This window comes from Salmo trutta, chromosome 7 (assembly GCF_901001165.1).
Source record: "Salmo trutta chromosome 7, fSalTru1.1, whole genome shotgun sequence".
Taxonomy (NCBI): Eukaryota; Metazoa; Chordata; class Actinopteri; order Salmoniformes; family Salmonidae; genus Salmo; species Salmo trutta.
In genome coordinates this window covers 56,150,525-56,166,499 of record NC_042963.1, presented here as the reverse complement: position 1 = coordinate 56,166,499, position 15,975 = coordinate 56,150,525, and the positions used below count along the sequence as shown (strand labels likewise).

At 43.3% G+C, this 15,975-nt stretch overlaps 1 protein-coding gene across 1 annotated transcript; it reads left to right on the top strand.

Annotated features, from left to right (window-relative positions):
- The first annotated feature begins 12,261 nt into the window (after positions 1 to 12,261).
- LOC115196597 (cAMP-regulated phosphoprotein 19) lies at positions 12,262 to 14,844 on the top strand. The gene is made up of 3 exons (XM_029757460.1): positions 12,262 to 12,481; positions 13,059 to 13,181; positions 13,451 to 14,844. The coding sequence occupies exons 1-3, from the start codon at positions 12,428 to 12,430 to the stop codon at positions 13,625 to 13,627; spliced, it is 354 nt and encodes a 117-aa protein (XP_029613320.1). The 5' UTR covers positions 12,262 to 12,427; the 3' UTR covers positions 13,628 to 14,844.
- The last annotated feature ends 1,131 nt before the right edge of the window (positions 14,845 to 15,975 follow it).

Below are 15,975 nucleotides of genomic sequence, written 5' to 3'. Positions count from 1 at the left end.
ATACTACTACCTCATTTTAAGAGTATTATTGTGCAGTATTATTTTCCCTAACTCAGGGAATGAGGTTGAAAACATTTCAAAGCCATGTTGTCTTACCTGCAGGAGTTATATAGGCAGATTTTTTTTTTTTTTTTTTTAGATTTGTGAAAATTCCTTTTGGAATTATTTGTTGTTTTTATAAGGTTGGAAAAGCTTTTATGTTTTTTTAATGATGAGTCTTTTCAGTATAGTTCTAACATTGAAGTGCATTAGATACTGTATCACCAGTCTCTATTTGAGTAAGATCAAGTAACTGAAATTAAACGTTGAACTGGCATTTCCAGTGCAGCGGACCTTAAAAGCTTTAAAATGGCCTTATTACGTGGAAAAGGGCTTTGCCGATGATTGTAGATACAGAGAACCAAAGAAAGAGTAGGAACACGTGACATAACAGCCGTACAGTATTGTAAGTGTACTCTGAATCATTTTGCTGCCGTGTCAAGTATGTATATTTCTCGTTGAATTATCGAGTTGAATACAATTCTTATTGTACATTTTCAAGACGCGTTTTATATCTTGTTGAAAGCTTTAGTGCTCTGTCTTTCAGACGAGTGTTCTCCATTTGCCTTCTATGTACAGTAGATCATTGATGCTAAACGCAGCGTTGACACTGTGCTGTTAGATGCCAAAGAGTTGTCTACTTCCTCAGATGGGGGGATTCAGATAGATGGGAGGACTGATGGGTCCTCCAGATAGATCAGATGGGAGGACTCATGGGTCCTCCAGATAGATCAGATGGGAGGACTCATGGGTCCTCCAGATAGATCAGATGGGAGGACTCATGGGTCCTCCAGATAGATCAGATGGGAGGACTGATGGGTCCTCCAGATAGATCAGATGGGAGGACTCATGGGTCCTCCAGATGGATCAGATGGGAGGACTCATGGGTCCTCCAGATAGATCAGATGGGAGGACTCATGGGTCCTCCAGATAGATCAGATGGGAGGACTCATGGGTCCTCCAGATAGATCAGATGGGAGGACTCATGGGTCCTCCAGATAGATCCTTGGGATGATGTCACAGGAGATTCCAGGGTTGGGGCTAGTTCCATTTCAATTCAGTCAGTTCTGGGAGTAAACTGAAATTCCAATGCTTTTCAACAGGGAAATTTGGGATTTTTACACTTCAGTTAACTTACAGAATTGGAATGGAATTAAGCCCAACACTGCCTCACACCAAAACAAAGAATCCAGTCAGTGTATTGACAGTGATAGTAGATGAATGGTGAAGCATTTTGCTTTTTTTGAATTTGCATTCATCAAGCTGATATCACCTGTGGTCACAATTCACATGAATATACTTTTTTTTTAATGAATGTTGTATGATGGAGAAATGTATATTTGTATCCACTATATTTCTAGCCTGGTACCAGATTTGTTTGTGCTGTGTAGCATGCCACCCATGACAATGACAATGACTGGAAGCAGGCTACAGACCCCAGTTTGACAATACCACAAGATTCTGACTATCAAATCAATAACCCCTATGTATGAAGAGCGACATAATCAAGTTTTATATCTTTGAAAAGCAAATAATCTTGACCAAAGAAGATGTTGTTTAAATAATTAGTTACTTGGTTTAACTTTCTTTTTTTTTTACATAACAGTATAATGTGTTATAAGTTTCTAGGATTTCGATTCATTAGAAAAGGCATTTTTATAGTTGAATCATTGTGATGCCAAGTTCCATTTTGTTTTGAGTGGCTTGAGAGGTCAAAGAGTGTTCAGTTGTCAATTGGATCGTGTTTATGAGATTTCACCTGAAATATGTTAAAAGTTTACTGTGGGACTGTTTAAACATGTTGTATATTTTAGGATAGTTTTATTTCGTGTTAAAGCATATTTTTCTTAGGTCGTGTCTACACTTGACACTTGCATGTGACTTCTGCTATCAGAATACGAACGTCGCATTGAAAAAAAAAACGGGTCTAAACGCACCAAAGTCGCTTTGTGGTCTGATTGTGTTCAGATCTGGTTACCACTTCAGGAGTTGGTCAGGGATGCGTTGTGTGCGGATTTCTCCTCAGTCTGGACACAAACCGGCTACGGAAAGTGCATACAGTGGGCGACGTCCTCAGCACTCCTCCCATAAGTCTCCAGAAAGCTTGTTTTGAAATCGAGAGGCGCCTTTTTTCATTATAATGTTGGAGGACATACATTGTTAGTGAGGAATGTGTTTGCTGGCCTCAGAAATGCTAGCCAACAAGCAAATTTTTAGAAAAGCTTTTTTTTGTGGGGGGGTGGGGGGGGGGGGGCTAGAGTTACGCAAACCCTTTTGCAATCCCTTTAGTGTTGCTTGCTACACAGGTTAGCTTGCTGGCTAGCTACAGAGGTTAGCTTGCTGGCTAGCTACAGAGGTTAGCTTGCTGGCTAGCTACAGAGGTTAGCTTGCTGGCTTGCTACAGAGGTTAGCTTGCTGGCTAGCTACAGAGGTTAGCTTGCTGGCTAGCTACAGAGGTTAGCTTGCTGGCTAGCTACAGAGGTTAGCTTGCTGGCTAGCTACAGAGGTTAGCTTGCTGGCTAGCTACAGAGGTTAGCTTGCTGGCTAGCTACAGAGGTTAGCTTGCTGGCTAGCTACAGAGGTTAGCTTGCTGGCTAGCTACTGCCATCAGTTGTTGTTGTTGTGTTGTTATCATATTCTGCCTATTCCACCGTTTGTAAAATGCATACTGGCATTTGAATATAGCGCAGGAAAAAGGGGAATCCGGACACACTGTGGACACATTTAAATGTAGGTTTAGACACGGAATTCCATGATCAGAATACCAAAGTGTAGACACGGCCTTAGGTGGATATAAGAAAAGACTGTGTTCTCAGAGCCTGCGGCAGTGACAGGTTTTGTCGGCTAGGGGAGTTTGCTGCCTTTTCCCGGATACCAATTTGAATGTGTCCTTTTAATTCTACTATTTAAACGTATGTTTTTGTTGTAATTTCCTGCTTTTTGTAATGCATATTTACCATATCATGTATTTCTTTCTGGCAAGTATTAAAGCAAACAGTGTTTCTGTTACAAAACCACAATATTTGATCCTCTCATCATTTGAATAAAAAAAAATCCTGAAAAAAGTATTCCATTGATAGTTTTTTTTTAATCATTCTCAGTTGATATCGATGAGATGAGGACAGTTTTACCTCAATGTCACCAAAATACACTATACAGTGTCAACAGATACAGAATTGGTTCGTCTATGTGGATCTAAGTCTGCCCAGCAAACCAAAAAAATGGTTCTGTGTGAAAATTGCATTCTGGGAACTTTTTGCAGCAAATGATCACATTACTCAAAAACTGTCTAGTCGTGCTGATGATTATAGAATGTTTGTTTTATTAAAACATTTGCCTGATATTACAAGGACATTCCTAGAAAATATTTAATCTGTTATTTTGAAGGTTACCAGCGTGTGTCATTAGGTTATTGGGAACATTGTGGGGACATCACAAAAGATAAGTTACCAAAACACAAAAAAACTACCCAGTTGTGCTGAAGTTCAGATCATGTTTGTTACAGTTCATATAAAGAAATCGGTCAATTGAAATATATTCATTTGGCCCTAATCTATACATTTCACATGACTGGGAGTACAGATACCTTTAATAAAAAGTAGGGGTGTAACGGCTGTCGGGACAGAGAGTAGACCAAGGCGCAGCGGAGTTAGTGTTCATCATGATTTTAATTTAATAAAGAACACTACACAAAACAAAACGAGAAAACTGACAGCCAAACAACCCTGTCAGGTGTAAAACACTCAACAGAAACAATTACCCACAAAACCCCAACGGAAAAACAGGCACTATTGTGTGACTCCCAATCAGCAACAACGAACTTCAGCTGTGCCTGATTGGAAGCCACAATCAATGAAACTAACCAACATAGAAAAACGAACAGAACGCCCACCCAATGTAACACCCTGGCCTAACCAAAATAAATAACAAAAAAACCCTCTCTATGGGCAGGGCGTTACAAGGGGTGTGGATCAGAAAACCAGTCAGTATCTGTTGTGACCACCGTTTGCCTCATGCAGCGCGACACATCTCCTTCACATAGAGTTGATCAGGCTGTTGATTGTGGCCTGTGGAATGTTGTTCCCCACTCCTCTTCAATGGCTGTGCTAAGTTCAAATCAAATGTATTTATATAGCCCTTCGTACATCAGTTGATATCTCAAAGTGCTGTACAGAAACCCAGCCTAAAACCCCAAACAGCAAGCAATGCATGTGAAAGAAGCACGGGGGCTAGGAAAAACTCCCTAGGAAAAACTCCCTAGAAAGGCCAAAAACCTAGGAAGAAACCTAGAGAGGAACAAGGCAATGAGCGGTGGCCAGTCCTCTTCTGGCTGTGCCGGGTGGATATTATAACAGAACATGGTCAAGATGTTAAAATGTTCATAAATGACCAGCATGGTCAAATAATAATAATCATAGTAGTTGTCGAGGGTGCAACAAGCACGTCCGGTGAACAGGTCAGGGTTCCATAGCCGCAGGCAGAACAGTTGAAACTGGAGCAGCAGCACGGCCAGGTGGACTGGGGACAGCAAGGAGTCATCATGCCAGGTAGTCCTGAGGCATGGTCCTAGGGCTCAGGTCCTCCGAGAGAAAGAAAGAAAGAGAGAATTAGAGAGAGCATATTTAAATTCACACAGGACACCGGATAAGACAAGAGAAATACTCCAGATGTAACAGACTGACCCTAGCCCCCCGACACATAAACTACTGCAGCATAAATAATGGAGGCTGAGACAGGAGGGATCAGAAGACACTGTGGCCCCATCCGATGATACCCCCGGACAGGGCCAAACAGGCAGGATATAACCCCACCCACTTTGCCAAAGCACAGCCCCCACACCACTAGAGGGATGTCTCCAACCACCAACTTACCGTCCTAAGACAAGGCCGAGTATAGCCCACAAAGATCTCCGCCACGGCCAACCCAGACAGGAAGACCACGTCAGTGACTCAACCCACTCAAGTGACGCACCCCTCCCATGGACGGCATGGAAGAACACCAGTAAGCCAGTGACTCAGCCCCTGTAATAGGGTTAGAGGCAGAGAATCCCAGTGGAGAGAGGGGAACCGGCAAGGCAGAAACAGCAAGGGCGGTTCGTTGCTCCAGCCTTTCCGTTCACCTTCACACTCCTGGGCCAGACTATACTTAATCATAGGACCTACTGAAGAGATAAGTCTTCAGTAAAGACTTAAAGGTTGAGACTGAGTCTGCGTCTCTCACATGGGTAGGCAGACCATTCCATAAAAATGGAGCTCTATAGGAGAAAGCCCTACCTCCAGCCGTTTGCTTAGAAATTCTAGGGACAATTAGGAGGCCTGCGTCTTGTGACCGTAGCGTACGTGTAGGTATGTACGGCAGGACCAAATCGGAAAGATAGGTAGGAGCAAGCCCATGTAATGCTTTGTAGGTTAGCAGTAAAACCTTGAAATCAGCCCTTGCCTTAACAGGAAGCCAGTGTAGGGAGGCTAGCACTGGAGTAATATGATCAAAGTTTTTGGTTCTAGTCAGGATTCTAGCAGCCGTATTTAGCACTAACTGAAGTTTGTTTAGTGCTTTATCCGGGTAGCCGGAAAGTAGAGCATTGCAGTAGTCCAGCCTAGAAGTAACAAAAGCATGGATTAATTTTTCTGCATCATTTTTGGACAGAAACTTTCTGATTTTTGCAATGTTACGTAGATGGAAAAAAGCTGTCCTTGAAACAGTCTTGATATGTTCTTCAAAAGAGAGATCAGGGTCCAGAGTAACGCCGAGGTCCTTCACAGTTTTATTTGAGACGACTGTACAACCATCCAGATTAATTGTCAGATTCAACAGAAGATCTCTTTGTTTCTTGGGACCTAGAACAAGCATCTCTGTTTTGTCCGAGTTTAAAAGTAGAAAGTTTGCAGCCATCCACTTCTTTATGTCTGAAACACAGGCTTCTAGCGAGGGCAATTTTGGGGCTTCACCATGTTTCATTGAAATGTACAGCTGTGTGTTGTCCGCATAGCAGTGAAATTTAACATTATGTTTTCGAATGACATCCCCAAGAGGTATAATATATAGTGAAAACAATAGTGGTCCTAAAACGGAACCTTGAGGAACACCGAAATTTACAATTGATTTGTCAGAGGACAAACCATTCACAGAGACAAACTGATATCTTTCCGACAGATAAGATCTAAACCAGGCCAGAACTTGTCCATGTAGACCAATTTGGGTTTCCAATCTCTCCAAAAGAATGTGGTGATCGATGGTATCAAAAGCAGCACTAAGATCTAGGAGCACGAGGACAGATGCAGAGCCTCGGTCTGACATCATTAAAAGGTCATTTACCACCTTCACAAGTGCAGTCTCAGTGCTATGACGGGGTCTAAAACCAGACTGAAGCGTTTCGTATACATTGTTTGTCTTCAGGAAGGCAGTGAGTTGCTGCGCAACAGCTTTTTCTAAAATTTTTGAGAGGAATGGAAGATTCGATATAGGCCGATAGTTTTTATAATTTCTGGGTCAAGATTCGGCTTTTTCAAGAGAGGCTTTATTACTGCCACTTTTAGTGAGCTTGGTACACATCCGGTGGATAGAGAGCCGTTTATTATGTTCAACATAGGAGTGCCAAGCACAGGAAGCAGCTCTTTCAGTAGTTTAGTTGGAATAGGGTCCAGTATGCAGCTTGAGGGTTTAGAGGCCATGATTATTTTCATCATTGTGTCAAGAGATATAGTACTAAAACACTTTAGTATCTCCCTTGATCCTAGGTCCTGGCAGAGTTGTGCAGACTCAGGACAATGGAGCTTTGGAGGAATACGCAGATTTAAAGAGGAGTCCGTAATTTGCTTTCTAATGATCATGATCTTTTCCTCAAAGAAGTTCATAAATGTATTACTGCTGAAGTGAAAGCCATCCTCCATTTGCGAATGCTGCTTTTTAGTTAGCTTTGCGACAGTATCAAAAATACATTTTGGATTGTTCTTATTTTCCTCAATTAAGTTGGAAAAATAGGATGATCGAGCAGCAGTGAGGGCTCTTCGATACTGCACGGTACTGTCTTTCCAAGCTAGTCGGAAGACTTCCAGTTTGGTGTGGCGCCATTTCCGTTCCAATTTTCTGGAAGCTTGCTTCAGAGCTCGTGTATTTTCTGTATACCAGGGAGCTAGTTTCTTATGACAGATGTTTTTAGTTTTTAGGGGTGCAACTGCATCTAGGGTATTTGCAAGGTTAAATTGAGTTCCTCGGTTAGGTGGTTAACTGATTTTTGTCCTCTGACGTCCTTGGGTAGGCAGAGGGAGTCTGGAAGGGCATCAAGGAATCTTTGGGTTGTCTGAGAATTTATAGCACGACTTTTAATGCTCCTTGGTTGGGGTCTGAGCAGATTATTTGTTGCAATTGCAAACACAATTGCTGGATATTGGTGGGAACTGGAACATGCAGTCGATCCAGAGCATCCCAAACATGCTCAATGGGTGACATGTCTGGTGAGTATGCAGGCCATGGAAGAACTGGGACATTTTCACCTTCCAGGAATTGTGTACAGATCCTTGCGGCATGGGGCTTTGCATTATCATGCTGAAACATGAGGTGATGGCAGCGGATGAATGGCACGACAATGGGCCTCAGGATCTCGTCACGGTATCGCTGTGCATTCTAATTGCCTTCGACAAAATGCAGTTGTGTTCGTTGTCTGTAGCTTATGCCTGCCCATACCATAACCCCACCGCCACCATGGGGCCCGTACCATAACCCCACCGCCATCATGGGGCCCATTCCATAACCCCACCTCCACCATGGGGCCCATACCATAACCCCACCTCCACCATGGGGCCCATACCATAACCCGACCTCCACCATGGGGCCCATACCATAACCCCACCTCCACCATGGGGCCCATACCATAACCCCACCTCCACCATGGGGCCCATACCATAACCCCACCTCCACCATGGGGCCCATACCATAACCCCACCGCCTCCATGGGGCACTCTGTTCACAACATTGACATCAGCAAACCACTCACCCACACAACGCCATACACTGCCTGGTACAGTTGAAACCGGGTTTCATCCGTGAAGAACACACTTCTCCAGCACGACAGTGGCCATCGAAGGTGAGCATTTGGAAGGCACTTTTAAAGAACAACCAGGCATCATCTACTGACGGGATGAGGTCAATGTCATTCCAGGATACCCCGGCCAGGTCGATTAGAAAGGCCTGCTCGCAGAAGTGTTTTAGGGAGCGTTTGACAGTGATCAGGGGTGGTCGTTTGGTCGCAGACCCATTACGGACACAGGCCATGAGGTAGTGATCGCTGAGATCTTGGTTGAAAACAGCAGAGGTGTATTTGGAGGGCGAGTTAGTTAGGATGATATCTATGAGGATGCCCGTGTTTACGGATTTGGGGTTGTACCTGGTAGGTTCAGCGAACCCACAACCCTGGCGTTGCAAACACCATGTTCTACCAACTGAGCCACACGGGACCAACATTTCTAGGTTATACAGCCTGTAGATGGAGATGGAGGTTGATGTTACTAGTCATTTGTTATTTGGTCCCGTGTGGCTCAGTTGGTAGAGCATGGTGTTTGCAACGCCAGGGTTGTGGGTTCGATTCCCACGGGGGACCAGTACGGAGACGTTTTTTTTAATGAAATGTATGAATTCACTACTGTAAGTCGCTCTGGATAAGAGCGTCTGCTAAATGACTAAAATGTAAATTTGTTATATTCCTCGTGCCACTATTCATTTTCTATTTATTTAATGTTTTATCGTAAATTCATTGTTAAAAAAGGAACCTGTAAGTAAGCGTTTTAACTGTTAGACTACACTGTTGTTTATGAAGCGTGTGACAAATAAAATGTGATTTTATCTGTTTGGGGGAAATGTATGTATTCTGTTACTTGCCATTGACATTCTTATATTTGTGTTGTAGGAGAAAATTCTATATTTCCACGACAGTGTCTACCACTGTTTGTGGTGTGACAAACACAGCGAATGTTATTGATACTGTAGGTTGCACCTCTAAACGTTTTCAAGCCACCAATGAGCTGCATCATAGTGGTGCCCTAAAGTAGTGACAAGCCCAGTCATTCTGGACGGAGGCAGCTGTTTCGTCTAAATTACACTATAGTGTTTGGAAATACGAAGACATTGCTAAAGTAGTCATATTTAGTAGCTAACAACTTTGCCATCATGTAGTCAAATTTACTTTAGACAACAAATGTTGTCATTAAACAAGCAAAGTTTATCAAAAATCGCTAGCAATGCTAACGTTATATCAAAGATCTTTATAACTAAACCAAGATAGACCGCGGCCTGTCGTTTCAAGTGGGAACAAATGAGTCATAGTGGGCAGAGCCAAGCACGAGTTAGCGAGATCCTATTGGCCGTGTTATATTTGCATATGGGAACGCCTACTCTAAAGTGTGCGTGTGCAATAACTAAATTTGCTTTTGCATTCCTAAATAACGCAACTTGGCAAAGGATAAAGTCTACAAAAACTTTGTCCACTCTGTTCGTAACAGATTTCAGTTTTGGGAACGGATAACCGTATTGAGATCAAAGGTTTCATCGATGAGAAAATTAGCAGAATGTCGGCCAAAATGCATCTCGTTCCATCTTCTCCCACTGGCGGACCACTGAGCTTCCTCTCAATACCCATACTTGGTAGCGAGTGGAAACGCCAAGCGCGGATGCTTCACATTTATACATCCGGCGAAATATCTGTCTCATTGTTTTATCTGTGGTTATACTGCATCTAAAGCCACTCTGGTGACATCAATATGATGACAAAAGGTTTTCCTACTAATAATTTGCCTCGTTTTGAATGTCCTTGTATTTCCAAGCCACTGTAATGCACTTTTGATGAAATCTTAATCAGCGCTCACTGATGATGCAATGAGTAGAATGCTCAGTCGGACATCAGTTCTAAACTATATTGTGCCGAAACATGCAACCCATGATTGGTGAATGAAACCTCCGTTACATTAATTTGTACTCACTAATTCCTTCTTCAAAATGTTATGAGAAAAATACTTACATTTTGTTTGTCATAAATGGATGTTCATATGGGATAAGTGTTTAGGGATTACTTCCAGGAAGTGGGGAAGAAAGGGCTCAATGGATCTATTTTTTGTTTGATTTTTTACCCCATTTTCTCCCCAATTGGTAGTTACAGTCTTGTCCCATCGCTGCAACTCCCCTACGAACTCGGGAGAGGCGAAGGTCGAAAGCCATGCATCCTCCGAAACACAACCCAACCAAGCCGCACTGTTTCTTGACACACTGCTCGCTTAACCACACGGCTCCACGCTCTTCTCAATTTATAATAACAACGTAGCTCAGGCAGTAGGAAGCTCTCTCATCCATTTATATGCAGATGATACAGTCTTATACTCAGCTGGCCCCTCCTGGGATTTTGTGTTAAATGCTTTACAACAAAGCTTTCTTAGTGTCCAAAAATATTTCTCTAACCTTAACCTTGTTCTGAACACCTCCCAAACAAAGGTCATGTGGTTTGGTAAGAGGAATGCCCCTCTCCCCACTGGTGTGATCACTACCTCAGAGGGTTTAGAGCTTGAGGTAGTCACCTCATACAAGTACTTGGGAGTATGGCTAGACGGTACACTGTCCTTTTCTCAGCACATATCAAAGCTGCAGGCTAAAGTTAATTTATAATTTATAGATTGGCAGGTAAGGGTGCTCTCGAGCTGCTAGATGTTCTTTACCATTCGGCCATCAGACTTGCCACCAATGCTCCTTATAGGACACATCACTGCACTCTATACTCCTCTGTAAACTGGTCATCTCTGTATACCCGTCGCAAGACCCACTGGTTGATGCTTATTTATAAAACCCTCCCCTAACCTCCTTCACTCATGCTGCCAAACATACCCTCGTAAAACTGACCATCCCACCGATCCTCGACTTCGGTGATGTCATCTATAAAATAGCCTCCAATACCCTACTCAATAAACTGGATGCAGTCGATCACAGTGCCATCCGTTTTGTCACCAAAGCCCCTTACACCACCCACCACTGCGACCTGTACGCTCTCGTTGGTTGGCCCTCGCTTCATACTCGTCGCCAAACCCATTGGCCACAGGTCATCTACAAGTCTCTGCTAGGTAAAGCCCCGCCTTATCTCAGCTCACTTGTCTCCATAGCAGCACCCACTCGTAGCACGCGCTCCAGCAGGTATATCTCACTGGTTATCCCCAAAGCCAATTCCTCCTTTGGTCGTCTTTCCTTCCAGTTCTCTGCTGCCAATGACTGGAACGAACTGCAAAAATCTCTGAAGCTGGAGACTCATATCTCCCTCACTAACTTTAAGCACCAGCTGTCAGAGCAGCTCACAGATCACTGCACCTGTACATAGCCCATCTGTAAACAGCCCATCTATCTACCTCATCCACATACTGGATTTATTTATTTATTTTGCTCCTTTGCACCCCAGTATCTCTACTTGCACATTCATCTTCTGCACATCTACCATTCCAGTGTTTAATTGCTATATTGTAATTACTTCGCCACCATGGCCTATTTATTGCCTTATCTTACCTCATTTGCACTCACTGTATATATACTTTTTGTTTTCTATTGTTCTACTGTATTATTGACTGTATGTTTTGTTTGTTCCATGTGTAACTCTGTGTTGTTGTATGTGTCGAATTGCTATGCTTTATCTTGGCCAGGTCGCAGTGGCAAATGAGAACTTGTTCTCAACTAGCCTACCTGGTTAAATAAAGGTGAAATAAAAAAAAAATACATTTTTGCCACTATGGCCTATTTATTGCCGTACCTCCTTAACCTTACTAAATTTGCACACACTGTATATAGATTTTTCTACTGTATTATTGACTGTATGTTTGTTTTTACTCCATGTGTAACTCTGTGTTGTTGTTTTGTGTCGCATTGCTTTGCTTTATCTTGGCCAGGTCGCAGTTGTAAATGAGAACTTGTTCTCAACTGGCCTACCTGGTTAAATAAAGGTGAAATAAAATGTTTTTAAAAACCTGGACGATGCTGGGCCATTTGTGCTCTGCCTCATGGGCCTCCCGGTGACATCCGGCTGTGACACAGCCAGGATCGAACCTGGGTCTGTAGTGATACCTCAAGTACTGTGATGCGGTACTTTTAGACCGTCCCTTGTTGGTTCCATATTCTAACGACCCCAAAAAGTATGCATCTCAGTTTTTACTCCACCCAGTAGGTGGCGGCAACACACATTTTGGGATGTAGTCCGCCAATAAAACCCCAAAACTATCTACATACAAGAGAAAGGGAGGGAGCGTCTAAACACACGGCCTTTTTTTGTGTGTGTGTGTGTTTAGGCGGTCTGGCTAGTAGCTGTGTGTCTCTAGTGTTGTTGGTGTAAACTTCAGTTTTAGTAGAAAACTGGATATTTCCATAGTTCGCCATGTCCGAGGAGATTGAAGGAACAAGGCCTGCCATCGGGGGGGCAACCCGTGAGGTTAAGAGTTGTATTATTTTGATGCTAACGAGCTAAGTTAATGATGCATTGCTAGTAGACATGACGGTTATGTCAAATCTGGCTCATCAAAGCAGCAGTTTAGTTAGTAACTTTAATTTATTTTCAAATGTATCATCACCGTGTATTGAACTGTGCAAATAACCATTATTTGTTTTACCTACACGATGAGTGGTTAGCTAGTTAGCAACACAGTGATAGCGTTATCAATTTACCGGTTGCTAGCTATGTAGCTATGTAGCTTAGCTAGATGTTTTCCACATTCGTGTCTGTCTGCGTTCATGCATGCCGCAAAGCTATGGTTTTTTTGGGCCACATTGCAGATAAGCAGAAGGTTATGTTTCCAGATAGTAACCTAAACCTCCCCACTCATTTGAGAATCAAATCAAAGGCCATCATTTATCTGATTGAATCATAACCAGTAGCTAAGCTAATCGACTTGTCAACCTCGAGATTGACAAAACATAATTTTGTTGCTGTGTGAACTGTAACGATGGTAACATGTCACCCCAAACCCCATTAATTTGTGTTTCTACTCGGTATTGTTTTGTCAACACAGGAGATGGATGACACAGTCCTCAGCCCGGAGAAGGCAGAGGAGGTGAAACTGAAGGCCAGGTTCCCTCATCTTGGAGCCAAGCCTGGAGGCTCAGACCTGCTCCGGAAACGCCTTCAGAAAGGGGTAATATGGCCCTATGGTTGTGCCCTGCAAACACAACACTTTGGTAGCTGTAGATGCTTCTAGTTAGCCTAGTTTGCATGTTCAGCCTATTTACACTTTACATTCACTTACTTTCACAGCAATGCATTTTTTTTGTTATGGAATCATTGTCATGTTTTTTATAAGCATTGGTTTTCATTTTCTTGGACAACACAAACATGTTTGTAAAGGCTGTAACATATCTGATCTGTGATTTTATTTATATATATATATATTTTTTCTCTGTGCAGCAAAAGTTCTTTGACTCTGGGGACTACAACATGGCCAAGGCTAAGGTGAAGAACAAGCAGCAGCTGCCTGCAGTGACGCCGGCTGAGAAGGCAGAGATAACCGGGGACCACATCCCCACACCCCAGGACATCCCCCAGAGGAAGCCCTCCATTGTGGCCAGCAAACTGGCAGGCTGATGGAACTAGGGAAGCTTTGGAACTTTGACCTGTTCTGGTGTTACCATTCCATCTCTCTCTCTCCCTCGCTCTCTCTCTATCTGGTCCCAATTGAATCCCTACTTCCTTTACCTCTTGGCCCTAACCCTTCAATGTTTGATATATCTTGCTGTCGCTTCCACCACAGTACCTAAACCTTACAGATTTGCAAACATTGAAAGGTTAGGACTAAAGGGAACAGGTAGAGAGGTAATTCAGATCAGTGCATTCTCTCTCTTTCTCTCTCTTTCTTTCACTTTCTCTTTCTCTCTCTTTCCTAGACTTGTCTTCTGCCTCTTCCCCCCCCCCTTTTTTTTCATCACCATCACCACCTTCCCTATATGAATTCTGAAAAATAATATTTTTGAGAATCAAGCAGAAAGACTCCTGAGAGATATTGCTGCCAGAGGGTGATTGTGTTCGGATAGTGATTGAAATGATTGGTTTAAAGGAACACATTTTTGCCAAGTCTACTTCAAAGTGGCCTGTATCTACTGTAGTGACTGATGTAAACTGTATCGTAGCCTATCACCATGTATGGGAGAGGCCAGGTCAATATCTTAGACATGTTTTACCTTCTATAGCTTCCATTTTGATATTTAAATTATGAGGTAATATTCTAGAACCAACCGATGAGAATTCTTGATTACTCCTAGAATCCTCTCTTGTTCCGGTTCCAAATCTATTTCTGTTGTCTAGACAACACAAACCGATCTGGTACCGTCAGTCTAATGCCCTCCTCCACTGTCCAAAAGCTATGTTTGTTTTGATGCGTTGATTGAAAATAGCCTGTATCGCACAGTAGCTGTCATGTATATTATGAATCTCATCTAAACCTCTTAAATGGCCTTTAACAGTTTATGAGCCGCTGTTTTTCTCTTGGGCAATATTTGCTCACTCACTCCAGTGAGAGAATCTCCGCTTGTCTGAAATGGATCCATATATAGTGCACTACCTGTGAGGCTCTGGTCAAAAGTAGTGCACTATATATAGGGGATAGGATGCCATTTCTGATGACACAGCCTCTGTGAATCTAGCCTAGGAATGCCTGCCTGCCTCTATATCTGAGACTCAGGTCATTTAGGTTTAGTAGTCGAGCAACTCGCTTTAAATGAAGTGTCGGTTTGAACGGTGTGCATGTGCATTGACTGTGTGCGGTCACGTTGTGCCATTTGTATATAAAATAGTTTTGCACAATAGCTTTTGTTTTGACTTAACTTTATTCTCTTGGCTGATGTTTTACTTGTTTGCTGATTTTCACAGTAGCCATAATACTACAGCTGTAGTGTCTAAGTTGACCAACACTGGCAAAGAACACACTGAACATGGAAGAGAATATAATAGACCCATTTACCTTCAAATCCATCAATTTATTAGTCTGGGTGATGGTCTGTTTGCTCTCTTGCCAACTCCTTATGGAATTGTCATGCCAAATGACTGCAATGGAGCTGACAAGAACACAAACTGATCTGGAACCAGGTTGGCTCTATGAGCTCATCTGCATTTGACAATTGTTACGCACGCCTCCAGGAAGAGGGAACGCAACACCCTGCTACAACTCAACTCCCCGTGGAGGTATAGAGGTATGGGACTGTAGGTAGAGGTATGGGACTGTAGGTAGAGGTATGGGACTGTAGGTAGAGGTATGGGACTGTAGGTGGAAGTATAGAGGTATGGGACTGTAGGTAGAGGTATGGGACTAGGTGGAGCGAGAGAGGTATGGAGGTATGGGACTGTAGGTGGAGGTATAGAGGTATGGGACTGTAGGTGGAGTGAAAGAGGTATGGGACTGTAGGTGGAGGTATAGAGGTATGGGACTGTAGGTGGAGGTATAGAGGTATGGGACTGTAGGTGGAGGTATAGAGGTATGGGACTGTAGGTGGAGGGAGAGGTATGGGACTGTAGGTGGAGGTATAGAGGTATGGGACTGTAGGTGGAGTGAAAGAGGTATGGGACTGTAGGTGGAGGTATAGAGGTATGGGACTGTAGTTGGAGGAATAGAGGTATGGGACTGTAGGTGGAGGTATAGAGGTATGGGACTGTAGGTGGAGGTATAGAGGTATGGGACTGTAGGTGGAGGTATAGAGGTATGGGACTGTAGGTGGAGGTATAGAGGTATGGGACTGTAGGTGGAGGTATAGAGGTATGGGACTGTAGGTGGAGGTATAGAGGTATGGGACTGTAGGTGGAGGTATAGAGGTATGGGACTAGGTGGGGGTATAGAGGTATGGGACTGTAGGTGGAGGTATGGGACTGTAGGTGGAGGTATGGGACTGTAGGTGGAGGTATGTGACTGTAGGTGGAGGTATGGGACTGTAGGTGGAGGTATA

What these genes read in the sequence shown, in the direction of transcription:
- LOC115196597 (XM_029757460.1), top strand. Translation starts at nt 12,428, where the DNA reads ATGTCCGAGGAGATTGAAGGAACAAGGCCTGCCATCGGGGGGGCAACC. An exon ending in TCGGGGGGGCAACCCGTGAG is followed by an intron (nt 12,482 to 13,058) that starts GTTAAGAGTTGT and finishes TTGTCAACACAG; the next exon opens with GAGATGGATGACACAGTCCT. An exon ending in GGAAACGCCTTCAGAAAGGG is followed by an intron (nt 13,182 to 13,450) that starts GTAATATGGCCC and finishes TTCTCTGTGCAG; the next exon opens with CAAAAGTTCTTTGACTCTGG.